The 15,751-nt window shown below is 43.5% G+C and overlaps 1 protein-coding gene across 8 annotated transcripts in view; it reads left to right on the top strand.

Moving 5' to 3' along the window:
* myo9aa (myosin IXAa) overlaps positions 1–13,958 on the top strand; it is a gene marked incomplete at its 3' end in the record, with an annotated part of 96,658 nt that extends 82,700 nt beyond the window's left edge. For 3 of the 8 annotated variants that reach the window (XM_079291093.1, XM_079291094.1, XM_079291090.1), the window contains 19 exons: positions 102–1,841; positions 2,600–2,702; positions 2,931–3,140; positions 3,831–3,928; positions 4,171–4,307; positions 4,427–4,650; positions 4,858–4,974; positions 5,209–5,397; positions 5,737–5,787; positions 6,025–6,136; positions 7,790–7,851; positions 8,106–8,298; positions 9,314–9,442; positions 9,596–9,701; positions 9,789–9,920; positions 10,434–10,557; positions 11,731–11,939; positions 12,128–12,270; positions 12,376–13,958. In XM_079291093.1, coding sequence (XP_079147219.1) covers positions 102–1,841; positions 2,600–2,702; positions 2,931–3,140; positions 3,831–3,928; positions 4,171–4,307; positions 4,427–4,650; positions 4,858–4,974; positions 5,209–5,397; positions 5,737–5,787; positions 6,025–6,136; positions 7,790–7,851; positions 8,106–8,298; positions 9,314–9,442; positions 9,596–9,701; positions 9,789–9,920; positions 10,434–10,557; positions 11,731–11,939; positions 12,128–12,270; positions 12,376–12,857 — 4,561 coding nt within the window. The remainder of the gene's footprint in view (positions 1–101; positions 1,842–2,599; positions 2,703–2,930; positions 3,141–3,830; positions 3,929–4,170; positions 4,308–4,426; positions 4,651–4,857; positions 4,975–5,208; positions 5,398–5,736; positions 5,788–6,024; positions 6,137–7,789; positions 7,852–8,105; positions 8,299–9,313; positions 9,443–9,595; positions 9,702–9,788; positions 9,921–10,433; positions 10,558–11,730; positions 11,940–12,127; positions 12,271–12,375) is intronic. The other 5 variants (XM_079291092.1, XM_079291091.1, XM_079291097.1 and 2 more) reach the window with 5 other exon arrangements.
* Positions 13,959–15,751: the final 1,793 nt, after the last annotated feature.

Genomic DNA, 15,751 nt, shown 5'->3' with positions numbered 1-15,751 from the left:
GGTCAATACTTGAGTTTGTTCTGAATAATGTATCTTGATACTAGCAGCAGGAAGTAGTTTGACATCAGCTGAAGTTGTACCCGTGCCTTCTTGATTGACAGCTTCAAACAGCTGAGAGAACAGAGACTGAGGGAGGAGAAGGAGCAGCAGGAGAAGCTGCTTCAACTACAGAATGGCCAGGTGAGTCTCTCGCCAGGAGCAGACGAGGAGCCTCCTGAGAGGATCATGGGGTTGGACCTCAGCACGTGGGAGGATCGCTCCTACGAGCAGCGAGGAAGGAGCCTCCAAATCCTGAGCAGCCACGAGGGCTCCGTCAGAGAGGAAGGAGAAGGAAGAGAACATGCTCGGACGAGAGAGGGCCCCTCTAAAGCGCAAACTGAAGCATCGGACTCGATCCAGACATCCACCGTGGTGGTGCGAGAGAGGTCCAGAACTTTAGACGAGCCCAGCCAGAAAACCACTCGGGCCAAGAGAGAGAGCCGGCGGATGAGAGAGTTGGAGCAGGCCAAGTTCAGCCTGGAGCTCCTCAAGGTGCGGGCGACCAGCGGTGGAGCCTCGTCCCCGTCCGAGGAACGCCGCTGGTCTGTAGAGCTGGTGGCCCCGGCGACGCCACCTCTTCTTTCACCCCAGGGCACGCCCGACAGCCAGAGCTCCAAAGGCAGCTTCGAGCTTCTCAGCATGGAAGACGAGGCCCCCAAGGCCGTAGAAGAGGTGACAGACAGTGAGGACCTCTGCTTCCCTGTTGCTTCAGTAGCTCCAGCACCTGAGCCCAATGTGGAGGTTGTTCCATCGAGCCCGAGGCCACTCAAACCGCACAGGACAGATGCAGTTGCCCACCAAGGCAGACAGCACCAGACCAAAATGGATCCGGCAGCCCCCTCTGCCCCCACACATCCGCCCAAAATGGAGAACTACCTCCCGACCTTTTACGTCCCTGCTAGTGAGGGCAGCACAGCCGTCTCCCGTCGTCCTGCTGAAAAGCCCAAACAAAACACGGGGGCGGCCGTTTCCACGACCACAACCACTGTCACCAAGCTTCTCAAAGAGAGGCGGGAGTCATCGCGGCGACCAGTGGTGGTGGTCATCAGCATGCAGAAAGAAACACCACTAAGCCAAGAGCTGAGTGATATTGTCCGTCCCCCTGCAGTGGTTCGAGACTCCGGGGCTCAGACGGGGGAGAAACCAGACCGGGCTCTCGTCCCCGTTCCCACCTCTGGCCCTCAGGCTGACCAGGCGGTCATCGAGAAGCTGGTGCGACTGAACGAGGAGAAGGAGGTGAGGCAGCGTAATCAGCAGCAGCAGAACGAGAAGGAGATGATGGAGCAGATCAGGCAGCAGAAAGAAGTGCTGGAGCAGCAGCGTCTTTACTTCGCTCAGTACGAGAGGGACATGTTTGAAAAACAAAGAGGAGAAGCGCTGCACAAGATACAGCAGAGTCGACAGGGTGGACAAGATGTTGGTGGCGCCGCAACCTCCAGGGAGCGCCGTAGACCCAGCTCCCTGCTGATCGAGAGAACACCAGAGCTCCCTCCTCCTGCCAGAACACAGTCGGACTCCACGGCCCCATCAGTGCACTCTCCCCCGGGTGTGGACATCCGGGGCAGCGCCCCTCACCCGCAGCTGCCCCCTCCACCTGCTTCTGTTCCCAGAGAAAGACGCAAGGAGATCAGGTCCGTTGCTGAGGGCTGGGCGCCCAAACTCACGCTGGAGTCCAAAGATGGAGGAGGAACCAGAGCGAGAACAGCGAACAAGAAGACACCAAGTGACCAAGGCACCACAGTTAGTTTGAAGGACAAGCCAAACATCTTCTTCTCGCCAAAGGACAAAGTCACATTTACAAAGTGAGTAATGGATTGATACATTTTACACTCATATTATTAAATGTACTCATTATTAAATTAAATTTCTTTGCTTGCACTATGTATGTTTTTGCCAGGCAGGTTTTTACCTTTTGTTTTAGGCTTTCACCCATCATAAAATACTAAATTTCAAAAATATAATCAAAAAGGATGTAAATTACATCTAAAGAACTTTTTTGGAATGATACAAATCAATGTAGGAATAATGACAATACATTACTATTCATCAAAATCCAAGAGGAAAGAAAAACATGCAAAGTCACGATAACTATAAACAAACTAAAAATAAAATAAATGGATGAATAAATCCACACGGATATGTTTACATTCAAGGGGTCAATAAAAAGGGTTTCCATTAAAATAAAATAGACAAAGATAAAGAATGAATCGTGGTAACATTTGAACACTTCTTACTACCTTCTCACTAAATTCAGTCTAGCAGACGCTGCCCCATACTATGGATTTGATGCAGGGACACTGAGTTGAAAGTAACAGATAGACGGCACCAACTTTTATTGGGATCGGCTCAATTTTCTGAAAACCAGAAATGATACCATCATACTAATTTAAAAGATGCTCTAGCTAACCACATAATCATCTTCTCAAAGGGTGCATTAATGACATTTTCATTGACATTCTTGTTTTTTTTTTACTTGATGAATTCTCTATTTGGAGCCATTACTTTGTTATTAAAAAATGATCAACATTATGTATTTACGTTTGTTCCTCTTTTTGTCCAGCAGGTTTGACAGGGAAGCTGCTTCTAGAGAAACGCCTGCAGCCGTTCCCAGAGAAGCACCGTCGCCCGTCGTCAAGCCCTCTAAAGGGGCAAAAACCCGGGATGTAAGCAAACTCTCCTTTTTCCTTTTTAGAACAAAGCATGTGTTTGCAAGTTCGCAGGAGTGCCTTATTTGTGTTGTGAATGAATTAATATATCTTGGCAGCCCCAAATCTTACACCTTGAACGCCACAGTTGACCAACATGAAGAACAAAATGCACTGAAGCTCTTTTTCAGGTTATTAAAGGCTCCTTTTTAAAACATGCTGTTATCACTTCTGATGAAACTCCAGGTTGGCAGAGCGGGCCAAAAAAAGAAAGCTAGAATGGCACGCACCCGCTCCGACTTCCTCACCCGCGCCCCCACCCTCTCAGTTGGGGGCGATTCAGACGAGGACTATGACGACGACAGCAGCAGCCCCCGTCATTACAGTCTGCCGCTCGCCAAACAGAGCTCCACGGAGACGGGCTTGAGAAAGGCCTGTTTCAGTGACTCTGACATGGTAACGGGCGCCATCCAAGCCATCAGCGGCCCTCTATGCGGTCTTAAAGCGTGGCTTCTCTTTGACATTTCTAACCCCCTCCCCAGAGAGAGCATAGATCTACACCACTGACTCAAACTGAGCTTCAACAAACTTTCTTAAACTTTCCATAAGAGGGGAAGGCATTTCAAATGTTTTCCCTTTCAACACTAACCCTTTGACTTAGTTGCTTCTCTAACACGATTGGCTTCTGTTTCTCTTACAGCTGTAACCCTGACTTCTTCTCTTCCTCGTTGACTAACAATGTTTGCATGTCACTTGGTTATAGTTCCTCTCTTAGCACTAGTCACGAGTCAGACCGTGGGAATCCTTGAAAAAGGTCATCATTCACTCTTGATGGTCTTCATCATCTAACACACTCCTACTGTCTTTTAACTGCTCTTTACCTCGGAATACGTGTCATATATTTCATCTGTTATTTGTTGTGTTATTGCTTTGTTACGATAAACTGCATGTTCACTTTTACTGATGCCTAAAAGACGTGGGGTTAATGTGGCTGGTGCAGCTGCAGGTTTGTGATGCTGCCCTCTGCTGGCTCGAACTTGTCCTCGGATCATAATATACTCAGGGGCTGAATGTATATTCATAATAGAGAAGCTGTCTGGCTTTTTGGTGTGTTTTTAACATTTCTCCAACCTGGTGTTATTTCAGCCTGCCAGCTCTAAGGAGCAAAAGAAGATACAGAAGACCATGTCTTCAGGAGATTTGATCAAAGAGGACTCCATGCGTAAGAACTCTCAGGATGGAAGGTTTGTTCCTCAACTCTGCATTGCTGCCACACAGTTTTACCTGAAAGTGTTTCTTTATGTCTTGGCCTTAATATAAATTGTTAAAGTTACTGTGAGGAACTTTTAACTGGTTATGAAACAGTCTTAATTTAATAACGATGCCTCTATATGACCTATAATAATAATAATAATAATAATAATAATAATAATAATAATCTCAATTTTCCATCAGTAATCAAAGAATGTCTCAATTTTGTTTTAAGTTTGAACAGGGGTCGTAGGATGCGTTTCTGGGGCAAGACAAAGTATGGGGATAAGAAGACATCCAGAGAAAAGCTGATCTGCGGGGCTGATTCCCCGGATGGAGATTATGGGGACACTGGGCCATTGCTGGGAGAAGGTGTGTTATCCAAAAGCAAATTAATAGGACTTTGACTTTGGGTGCTAAACTACTGTCTTTGAATGCACCTGAAGTTCATTTGACTCACCTGCACAAATCCTTTGTTCCCTTCCACACAGCAGGTCAAGAGAACATGTCGCCCCCCTGCAGTCCTGACCTGATTTCGGATCGAGTGTTCAGAGACTTGAAGGAGAACAAGGAGCCGTCTCCCAAGGGGAAGCGGCGGCGCAGTGTTAAGATCAGCAGCGTGGCTCTGGAGCCTGCTCAGTGGCAGAACGACGCGCTGCAGATCCTCAACTGCGCCAACGACTACAGGAGCATGAACGACTTCCTCATGAAGAAGGTACAGACAAACGTGCTCTCTCTCTCATTCCCTCGACACATGTGGGTAAAGATGATTGTATCGCCGACACGTGCACTTCAACGTCTCAGAGTCCTCACAAGGAGAGTAACTCCAGATGAACACAATGCATGTGTTTTTATTGTTGATGTCTCAACGCTTCAGGAAGTTCATATTCATACAACGATGACTGTGGCATTCCTGTTTTAGATCAACGACTTGGACACTGAGGACAGTAAGAAGGACACCATGGTGGACGTCGTGTTTAAAAAGGCTTTGAAGGAATTCCGCCTGAACATCTTCAACTCTTACTCCACAGCGCTTGCGGTAAGTGCTGTCAGCACTGTTTACAGCGCTGTATAATTACACTGATCCTATAATATATAGGACCATAGTGTTTCATAATTCCTATAGTGGTAATATAATTTTTAGAATGCATTACAATCAAAATTGTAATAAAATCACAGTAGTTTTTACGTCAGCCGATAAAGGATTCGAACATTATTTCCAAAGTAGATTAACACTGTGCTCTTCCTGTGACCTCGTCATCTTCCTCCCCAGATGGATGACGGTAAGAGTATCCGCTACAAAGACCTCTACGCTCTGTTTGAGGACATCTTGGAGAAGACCATGCGACAGGAGCAGAGGGACTGGAGAGAGTCTCCTGTCACGGTGTGGGTCAACACCTTTAAGGTTTTCCTGGATGAGTTCATGACCGAGTACAAGCCTGTGGACAGCACACCCAGCAAGGTGAAGACTCGCAGCCTCATGGAAAACAGGGTTTTTGATGATGGCTAAACTGTTGTGCTCCTTTTAAATGAATTCTGTTCTGCTCAAAGAATTGCACGTGTGTTAATTGTTGTGCATCTAAAAAGTAAGTTGAATGTGTAAGAAAAGTTTTAAGTATCTATTTACAAACTTTAAATGTCATGTACTCTGGTGTATGAGAAGCCTTCTGCATTGTATGTTTCTAGAGATTTTATCCTTATTTTTATGTTGATATTCCCAAATAATGCATTTATATACAGTGACAAAACTAAATATATGCAAAATATCTGTTGTTCTGTTTTGTGTTTTATTTTACTACAGCAGGTCCCTAAACCTGAACGCAAAAAACGGAGGAAAAAGGACACAGACATTGTAAGTCTCTCTTCGTCCTCATCATTATTCAGAACGAACAGAGGAAAGACAACACTTTGCTTTACCTGCCAGTCTTTTACACCCGCTTTGCTGTTTGGAATAACAAGATATAAATACACCAGCCACCAGAATAGAAAAGGCAATTAAAACAAGAAAAAGAAAAACATGTAAATGTCAAAGGAAATATGCACGTGAACTTGAAATGAACCTGAACCCGTGCTCTGCTGCTCTCTGCAGGTGGAGGAACATAACGGCCACATCTTCAAGTCCACCCAGTACAGCATCCCCACATACTGTGAATACTGCTCATCGCTCATCTGGATGATGGACCGTGCCTGTGTGTGCAAACGTGAGTATGCATGCAAAACATCACACAAGTTTAGATTGAGCAGACCTTGAGAATCCCTGAATTTCATACAGTGGATCTGAGAAAATTTATCTTTTTTTGATAAGCAGTTTTGAAGAGTAAAATATTCAGGTGTTGAAATAATTAATTATTGATTCAATTGACAGAAAATTCCTTCTCTACAATTTGAATAAAGTGATTGTCATTTATCAAGGAAAATTCCCAATATTTGCTGGTTCCAGCTAATTTACTGCTTTTTTTCGATTTTCCGACAACGTTTATTCATTTAATTATCAACAGATTCATTGATGATAAAAATAATTGTAAGTTGAAACCCTAAAATATGTGAAGTTGAGATTGCAATATGTGTTTATTTATGCGTTTGTAGAAGCACCAACATCTCACACACAGAGGAAGAACCCCTGTGATTAATATTTGGGTTGATACAACAGTAGTTTCAACAGAAAAAATGTCACTACCATTTCTCAACTTGACATGAACATGAGTAAAACTATACCGCTGACATCAGAAACTGATTGATAAAAACTCTATGAACACCGGTCAGTTCAGCATGGAATGAATCAGCCATTCGGGAGTCTTGCCGGTCCGACTCAGGTTGCCAGGTTGTAATTGGCAAACATTCTGAGAAACCAGAAACATATTCTCGACCTGTGGTTGCCATCAGTTGCAAAAAACGTATTTAACATATAAAAGACAGACAGCAAAACGTGAACCGTTCCCCATTTGTTTCGTTGATGACATGTAAATATTGCTGTTACAGTCAGAACCGAAACCAGAAAATGCTGCACGTGCGTTGGTGCATGACTCTAGTGCGCACAGGAATCTGTTTTTGCGACAAATTGAAGCAAAGTAAGTTGTTCAACTGCGGGGTGAAAAGTTGGACTGACCCGTCAACGTCACAAATCGATGTGAAAAATTGATTCAACTGACGAAGAACCAGATGAACCTGAACAAAAAACAACATTTGTGAAGTCTTGGGAGGCGAAGTATTCCGGCTTTGAGTTTTGACAACCAAAAGCTTATGCCAACCAATTTTAAAGGTTGGAAAGAAGCCCTGTGTCCTCAACAGTCTGTGAGTGCTGGAACCGTGCCACTCACTCACTCACTCACACACTCACACACTCACTCACTCACTCACTCACTCACTCACACACTCACACACTCACACACTCTCATTCAGTCATACAGCCAACATCAGAATATTAAATACATTTGCTATCAGGCAATGTGTTTTGAAAGAAACAACTTCTCGTGCCAAATCCATGTGACCACAAATAGACACAAACACCCTCTCCTCCACTAAGACATTCACTGAACTTGTACAAACACACCATGTCTGTGTGCGGGCTGTTTCGGTCTGGCTTCACAGAGCGAGCCCCACCCTCTCTCCCTCCTCAGCCTTAATCAGATTGTTTTCAACTGGACTCATGGGGTCTGGGGCGCCGTCTCTGCAGAGATATTCCCACAGGATGTTTTCCTCACTCCAGCCAATACTGCCTTGGTCTCTCAAGCGATAATATATATCGTGATTTCTTTTTTTCTTTTCTACCAACTTTTGCTGAATAATGAGGTGGCGCTGCCTGTCTGTGGATAGAGGAAATGACCCGTTTGATTTCTCTGGTTGTGTTCATCCAGTGTGCCGGTACGCCTGCCACAGAAAGTGCTGCCAGAAGACGACCACCAAATGCAGCAAGAAGGTGAGTCGGCCATACTGTGCGTCCGCCAACAATGTCCCAAGACACTAATTGTTTTTTCTGTGGGTTTCTTTCCAGTAGGTAGTGTTAGTAGTGCCATCTAATACACTGGCAGTGATAGTTCTTAAAAGACATAACTTTTTTTTGATACGTGCGCAATTCTTATCAGCATTTTTAAATATTAGTCTTTGTTTCTTTGTTCAAGTGTGTGCATGTTTCTGTGCTTAACAGAGTGTATTATTTTTGTCTCGTAATAGTTTGATCCAGAGCTTTCCTCCAGACAGTTCGGAGTGGAGGTTTCTCGTCTGACTAATGACGAGAGGGCCGTGCCCCTGGTAGTGGAGAAGCTCATTAACTACATTGAGATGCATGGGCTCTACACTGAAGGAATATACAGAAAACCTGGCTCCACCAACAAAATTAAGGAACTTAAGCAGGGACTCGACACAGGTGAATGATTGTAGTCGCCTTTAAAGCTGAGAAACATGTGTGGGGAAGGATTAAATGTGATTAAATATGATTGCTAAGTGTTGGTTTGTCTGCACCATAGCTATATATCAGTAGCAGAATGGACATTCCCATTCAAATCATCTTAGCATGAAGGTCAGAGCGGCGGCCATTTTTATGTTTGTTGTAGCGGGCTAACTTCAATATAAACTACACTGACTTAAAGCGAGTCACAGAATCACTGAGGTGAGGTTTTGCAGTAAGGACTAAACCAAGCAGTAAATTTAACAACTTCACGCTTCATCCACACGCTCTTGTCACAGCGTAGGTAAGCAAATTGCTATCACCAGATGAGTGATAACTTTGGTCAGCTCATTTACTGTAACCAGTGTAGCATTAAAGTATGTTGGAATAAAAAAACAGTTTGCTAGATAACTTGTTAGCTAGTTAGCTAGCAAACAGCTGGCTGGTTAGCTAGTTAGCTAGCAAACAGCTGGCTGGTTAGCTAGTTAGCTAGCAGCTGGCTGGTTAGCTAGTTAGCTAGCAGCTGGCTGGTTAGCTAGCTAGCAGCTGGCTGGTTAGCTAGCTAGCAGCTGGCTGGTTAGCTAGCTAGCAGCTGGCTGGTTAGCTAGCTAGCAGCTGGCAGGTTAGCTAGCTAGCAGCTGGCTGGTTAGCTAGCTAGCCTGCTAGCTAGCAGCTGGCAGGTTAGCTAGCTAGCAGCTGGCAGGTTAGCTAGCTAGCAGCTGGCTGGTTAGCTAGCTAGCTAGCTAGCAGCTGGCTGGTTAGCTAGCTAGTGTGCTAATTCCACCGTGCTGTAATACTACATTGTTTAAATAAAATTAGCTGAACAGTGGGCTGGTGGCCTGCGTCCGCTTTCTTCGCAGCAAACTGCCACAAAACTTTAGGTCTCCACTGACATGTGTTCTCACCATAACAACAATCACCATTTTCTCTTGTGAAGGTCAAATGACCCCAGACATTTATTTCTATGGTCTCCACTCTCCTTGTGACCACACAGATGTTGACAGCATGAATCTGGACGACTACAACATCCACGTTATCGCTAGTGCTTTCAAGCAGTGGCTGAGAGACCTGCCTAATCCTCTGATGACATTCGAGCTGTATGAGGAGTTCATACGTACCATGGGTAAGTGATCAGTATTAGGTATCCAACTCCATTGGGTTTTCTAATGCATCACATTGGAGATTGTGTCCACAATCGCAATTTGTTATTGTGAACAGCAGCATTTGTTTGCTGTAACGGTAAAGGGTGATTTGTCTTGTTGAAATACCTCCCCAGCTTTGCAGGATAAAAAGGAAACGATCAGAGCGGTGTATTCAGTTGTTGACCAGCTAAGCAGAACTCACCTAAGCGCCCTTGAACGCCTCATATTTCATCTTGTCAGGTAAACATCAGTTTTTATGGTAATCCTTAGAGCCGGATTTATTTCCTCCCTGGTAGACTATTCTAACACTAGATTAATGCTTTCCAGGATCGCCTTACAAGAGGAGACAAACCGTATGTCAGCCAACGCCTTGGCTATAGTTTTTGCTCCCTGTATCCTGCGCTGTCCAGACACCATTGATCCACTGCAGAGTGTCCAGGACATCGGCAAGACGACTGCGTAAGAACACACTTCATGTATATCTAATTAATTCTCTGCCTTTACCTAAGGCAGTGGTTCACAAGGTTTGGAGCGGGAGTGGATCCTAAATTAATCTTTCATGTGGGAGCAATTGACAAAACCGTATGCAAGGCTTCCAAGATCAGTCAAAACCAAAGTCAGCAGAACATATTGTCAGGTTCACTGTCATTCTTTTCTAAAAGCTCAACTAGATGGACAGACAGACATAGAATCCAATACTTAACTTAAATTTAAAAAAAAATCAATCATAACTTACACCATGTTATTGTTTCAATAAAATGATTGTTTACTTGGTTTATTTTCACTGCAGATTTCCTCAATAGTGGTTGACAAAACCAATTATTTATTTGTTTTCTGTTTGAGAGCCACTGTATGAATCAGATTTGGTAGAAAAGGGTTTGCCTTTTGATTAACTAAATATGAACTTATCGTTTTGCTGTGACATTGTTAAGTATTTCCAGTCCCACTGAAGTGTGTTTTTCCACTCCTTAGGTGTGTAGAACTTATCATTTGTGAACAGATGAATAAGTACAAAGTTCGACGAAAGGACATCAGCAGCCTGGAATTTGCAGAGAATAAGGCCAAGTGCAGACTGACCGTCATTCGACGGTCGATGGTAAGTAAATGATATGACAAATATGCTGTTATCAGAAGAATCAGCTGTTTGCACCGTTTAATCCTCCTGACTGAGCCACCCTGAAAACTCCTTCCCTGATTTCCGCCTTTGTAAGCTGTTTTTCTCAAGAAATATAAAATTAGAAAATGAATTAAATTGTTGTCATTACTTTCTCTGGATAAATTGTGGACAGAGTTAAGTTCTCATTAAGCCTTGGTGGAGTCTCATACTTTTCATGAGCAAATATCATACCTATTATGACGACAGACAGATTAATTGGTCGCCTGATGAATCGGGCCGGTTATTGCCATTTTGAGACAAGCGGCATCGGGCGACGCCTGCGCTCTCAAGGCCGATTCACAGAAAATATCTGCAGGCAGCCTTCTGAGTGTAGCTGATGTGGAACAAAGTAGGCTAAAAACACCAAAGGTTGTTTATTTAAATTTTCACAATGAAAGTTTACACATTTTAGTTCTTTCTCAGAAAAACAACAACAAAAACAACAACCTGAAGACCTTCAGGTCAACCTTGAGTTGATTTTTATTTAAAATAAGTGCATTGCAAACAGAGTGTAGATCTACATTAAGCAAACAGAGACAATGCAGACGATAACTATGTTAAATGTTCATTTAAGTTCTGCAATTTTGTTCGATTTATAAATTGTATTTTATCAGATGCAAAAAAAAAATTTTTACAGAAAAAACATGATATAAGCATTATATATCGGCCGCCCATATCGGTATCGGCCATTGACACACCGTAATCAGTCGACCCCTGATCTTTATCACACAACAGTGATATTGTTACTACTATTAGCTTCATTTCTAAGAACTGAGATGTGCACATCATCTGCCACTCGGCTAGAAAGGCAGCAGATCAGTTGCTAGAACCGACTGACCTTGATGCTGCACATTAAAACCCACTTATGAACTTGTCATTACTGATTCCTCCTCACTTTTGCTTTAAGCAGACAAATGCAGCTAAAAAGGTAAACGTTTGTTTATCGTTGTGTTGTATCTATGTTTCGTGTTTGATCAGTTATTCAGTGCTGCTGTGCTGTTTTTAAACGCCGGTCGTTTATTTAAGTGCTGGTCAGCTGCTTTTTTTTTATTGAGCATAAATGTAGTATTCACATGGTGTGAAGACAACATCTGCCTCTGACTTGTTTCTCAGGGAAAAGGCCATGTGCAGCGACTGAGCTGCCACACGCCCTCGCCTCCGGTTAGTCCGCGGCTCCCATCTGTGGCTGAACCCATGATGGAAAACACTGGCAGTGAAGAAGGAGAGGACTCGTTTTCCAAAATTTCAGAGCGTCAGCGGGCGGCCATGCAGCAGGAAGAGAAAGTTCTGACGGAGCAAATTGAAAGCCTGCAGAAAGAGAAGTAAACACCGTCACTGCACTTACAATGTTCTTGATATGTAAATAACTCCAGATTATTAAAAAAGTGTAACGGGACAATAACTGTTTTGAAGAACTGAATTTACAAAAATAACATTTCCAATTTGCATTTGTTGTTACTGTTAGCTGTGTCTCAACATGTGTGTTCAGCTCATTTGTTTGCCTCTGCAGAGAGGAGTTGACTTTTGAGATATTGACTCTGGAGCCACGAGCATCGGATGATGAGACCCTTGAGTCGGAGGCTTCTATTGGTACAGCCGACAGCTCTGAAAACCTCAATGTGGACTCTGAGGGAACCATTTCTGACTTCTCTGGTGTGTCACTATGCAGGAAATCATAACTTACCTTTCAGTTAGTTTTTTTACATATAATTGGAGAGAAAAGATCAAAACTAACCGTGTCTTTGCCTTTCATTGCAGAGAGAGGTCCAGTATTGACTTCCCCCTGGCCTCGGAGGTCTGACATGACAAGCCCCCGACGCCGTGCTCTCCGCCGGCAGCCTGACTCCCTGGACTCTGTGGACTCTTGCTCCAGTGTTTCCTCCTACTCTTCCTCATCACACTTCCACCCATCGTCCTCTTCCTCTTCTGCCAGCACCCGGCATTTACGTTTCCACTCCAAGTCTTCCACCGTATGCTCGGGTCCGGCCCAGGCCCAGGCTCTGAATGTATCTCAAGCCTCCCGATCCGACAGCATAGACAGTAGCCCTACAGCAGATCAGGAAGGAGCGTCTGACGAAAGGCCCCAGTTTACAAGCAGAGGCACCTTCAATCCAGAAACGGGCAAACAGAAACTTAAAGGGCCCAAGCACTCAACCCTGAGGCACTCCAGAGGAGGCAGGGACCCTCCAGACATACCGCAGCAGCTGGTATTGTATGGCAGTAATGAATTCATGGTATAAAGGACACTGGGGCACCAAAGCACTCCCTATCCAACTCCCTGGCAGGCGTATACATTCTCAATGGGAAGTAACTTAATGACCGATCTCCGCTCCTCAAAGCACTCTTCCTTAGCCTTTCTTGAAGTCTGCAAAAAAGTGTCCCCAAGTGCCGTGTACAGTGTTTCCACCTCCAGAGGGGGGAGATCAGTGGAAAGGCTCCTCTTCGGCAGACTAAACTGCCACCCATGCTCTCAAAGTGCCTCTGCAGCTAAGAGGAGACACACTGAGCAGGAGGACAGAGAAAAGGGAATGTTGGAATATGCCGAAGACCACTAAGCATTAGGGAACGTTACGGAGCTGGAAAGCTGAAGCAGTATACTTTCAATAAATGAGAAGAAACCCGGTAACATCAGGCGTCACGGATGTTACAGTGAACGTAAAGCTCACAATTATTAGCGGCTTTATGAGTTTACAGTTCATAACAATCAGTGTAAGCAGTGGTTGATCTGTTACTACAAATTTATTTTCCCTTATTTAATAAATTTTAATGGCACAGAAATTCTTTATAGCATATAATATACAGGTATAAATACTGTACAAAGCCGGAACACCAGCCTCTGCTGGGTAGGGTAGTTGAAGTCAAATATTTATCTTTTTTTATTCTTTCTTTTTTTCTTGAGTATCTTGGACAGAGATGTACGGATTTGGGCGGTGGATGATTTATGTTTGTTTGTGTGTGTGTGCGCATATGCCGAGCGCTTATGCAGCTTGACTGTGTGTATGTGTGAGAAAGAGAAAAAACACTTCATGTGTTGTAAGTTTGTGCTGCTTTTTTCCCCCCTTACAGGGGAAATAACGCCATCAAAGGGACCAAGTCAGCTGGTGTTTATTCCAGCCAAAGGGGATCCCAGCTCTGTAAAAATGTTGGATGTGTATAAAATCCCTGCATTCTCTGCTTAACAGCCATACTACAATTGTAATTGTACACTACAGTTCATATGTACAGTATAGTGGACAAATGCCATTCTATTCTTGAAACCTATTGTTACCCCCCCACTCCCAAACCCATCCCCACCTCCCGTCTCCTGTAAAGTGTTTGCCCAATAGCAACCAAGAAAGAACATAAAACCAGTATGTCTTTTGTCTTTATTATTGAGAATGTCTATGGTTTTGTCATTTAAGTGTATCTTTCCGATATTCCAGTATTTTGGAACAATGTCAAAATACTGCAGATGACATATTTCAAAATGTTCACAGCAGACATTTTGACTTCAGTATGAAAAATACCAGGACGCTGAAACTGAAGCGGTGAAATGGATTTCAGCCACAGTTCATTTGTTTTATTTACGCGCGCTTTTCCTACTGCGACGCGTCAAAATGTCTTCTGTGAATTTTACATGGATACCAATCCATTACCAGTGATGCCACAAACAAACATGATACATTCAGTACAATTAGCAAGGGTGCAGATGTGTTCCACATACATGGAAATCTGCAATTTTCAATGATTAAATGAGACCATGTAACTTTTGAATGAAGAAACACATTTCTTACAGATGAAAGGCAGAGTTCATTTGCTTGATTCAGTACTCGCAGGGGTTTCGCTGCAATATTCTTACTTGGTCCAGTATTACCGGTAGATAACTATTGTTGTGAACTTAATTAGCTGTATAATTATTGTCGTACTGTTGCACTACATTTTAGCATCTACCATTATTCCATAATTGGCCCTGTCAGAGGCCACTGTTCAGTAATAGTTATACAGGCTCACTGATTGTCCTCTGACTGTTTTTTGCCTCAACGACACTTACACTTTGGATGTTTTTAAGTATCTTACTGCATCTCTGCGAGAAGGAAGATCATGTGCTGGGTCATGCATGTGCTTCTGTCTGTCTGTACTACTTGACCCATCAGCCTGATCTTTTTTGTGCTCATTTATACCTTTATGTTAAAGGATCTTTCGTGGTTGCGGTGGTTCACAATTCTTGAAAAAACGACTTATTGACTGTTTTATACCGTCATTGACTGCTGACTCCTCACTTTTCTTAGCCGGCCGGTCGGGGCAGCAGGTGGTCAACAACTGCTTCAGAAGCAGAAGGCAATTTCTGGCAATCGGCGAAGGCTGAAAATAAACCGTACCTAATATGTTGCATGCCATGCACATTTTGACCTTATGTTGTGGCTCAAAAGCTGACATCCAGTGAAAGGTTTGGTGTCATTTTGAACCGGTGCATCAGCAGATAAATTCTATACTTCATATGTTACGATCCACTAAAGTTAGGCACGATATGAAATTTGAGTTGCTTTAGGAATGTGTTGCCTCCTTCAGGGTAATGAAATAATAATAATAATCAGGCTACTTCCTCTTGGAAGAACAGGTAATGTACAGTTTGCCGTCTGTGTTGCTGGCCTTTTCTATATTTATTCATCCTTTAGGTGCTGCTTCTGTCCTGTAAAGTCATTTGACTTTGGAGGAATTACTCAACCCAGAGGTCATGTCTTGTGCATTTTTATCCTCATGTCCTCATTGTCATCCAAATGACAATCTATGCTTTGGGGTCCATTTTCCTCCTCTGGTATGAACAGAAATTGGCTTTGCAATTATAAACACATGCAACTGCTCCTGAGATACAGCTAACCTCTTATGTAGCCTGAAGAGAGCAGACAATTCTTAATTTTGTTTTCATTCAAATTTCGTAAAATCCATTTGTTTCATCACTTTTTGATATCACAGAGTCAAAGAGTCCGGCAATAACCATGAAAGCAGTTAGGAGGCATCAGCAACAGCTAAAAGGGGTACAACCAGGAAATGTAATGTTAACGTGATGTAATAACTTGCCTGAGGAGGTTCAGTAAAACATCTGTTTAAAGTCTGCACCTGTAATTCAAATGAAAGAATACAGCATTTAGTTATT

Source organism: Melanostigma gelatinosum (genome assembly GCF_949748355.1).
Source record: "Melanostigma gelatinosum genome assembly, chromosome: 2".
NCBI classification, from domain to species: domain Eukaryota; kingdom Metazoa; phylum Chordata; class Actinopteri; order Perciformes; family Zoarcidae; genus Melanostigma; species Melanostigma gelatinosum.
This window is presented reverse-complemented; position numbering and strand designations above follow the sequence as displayed.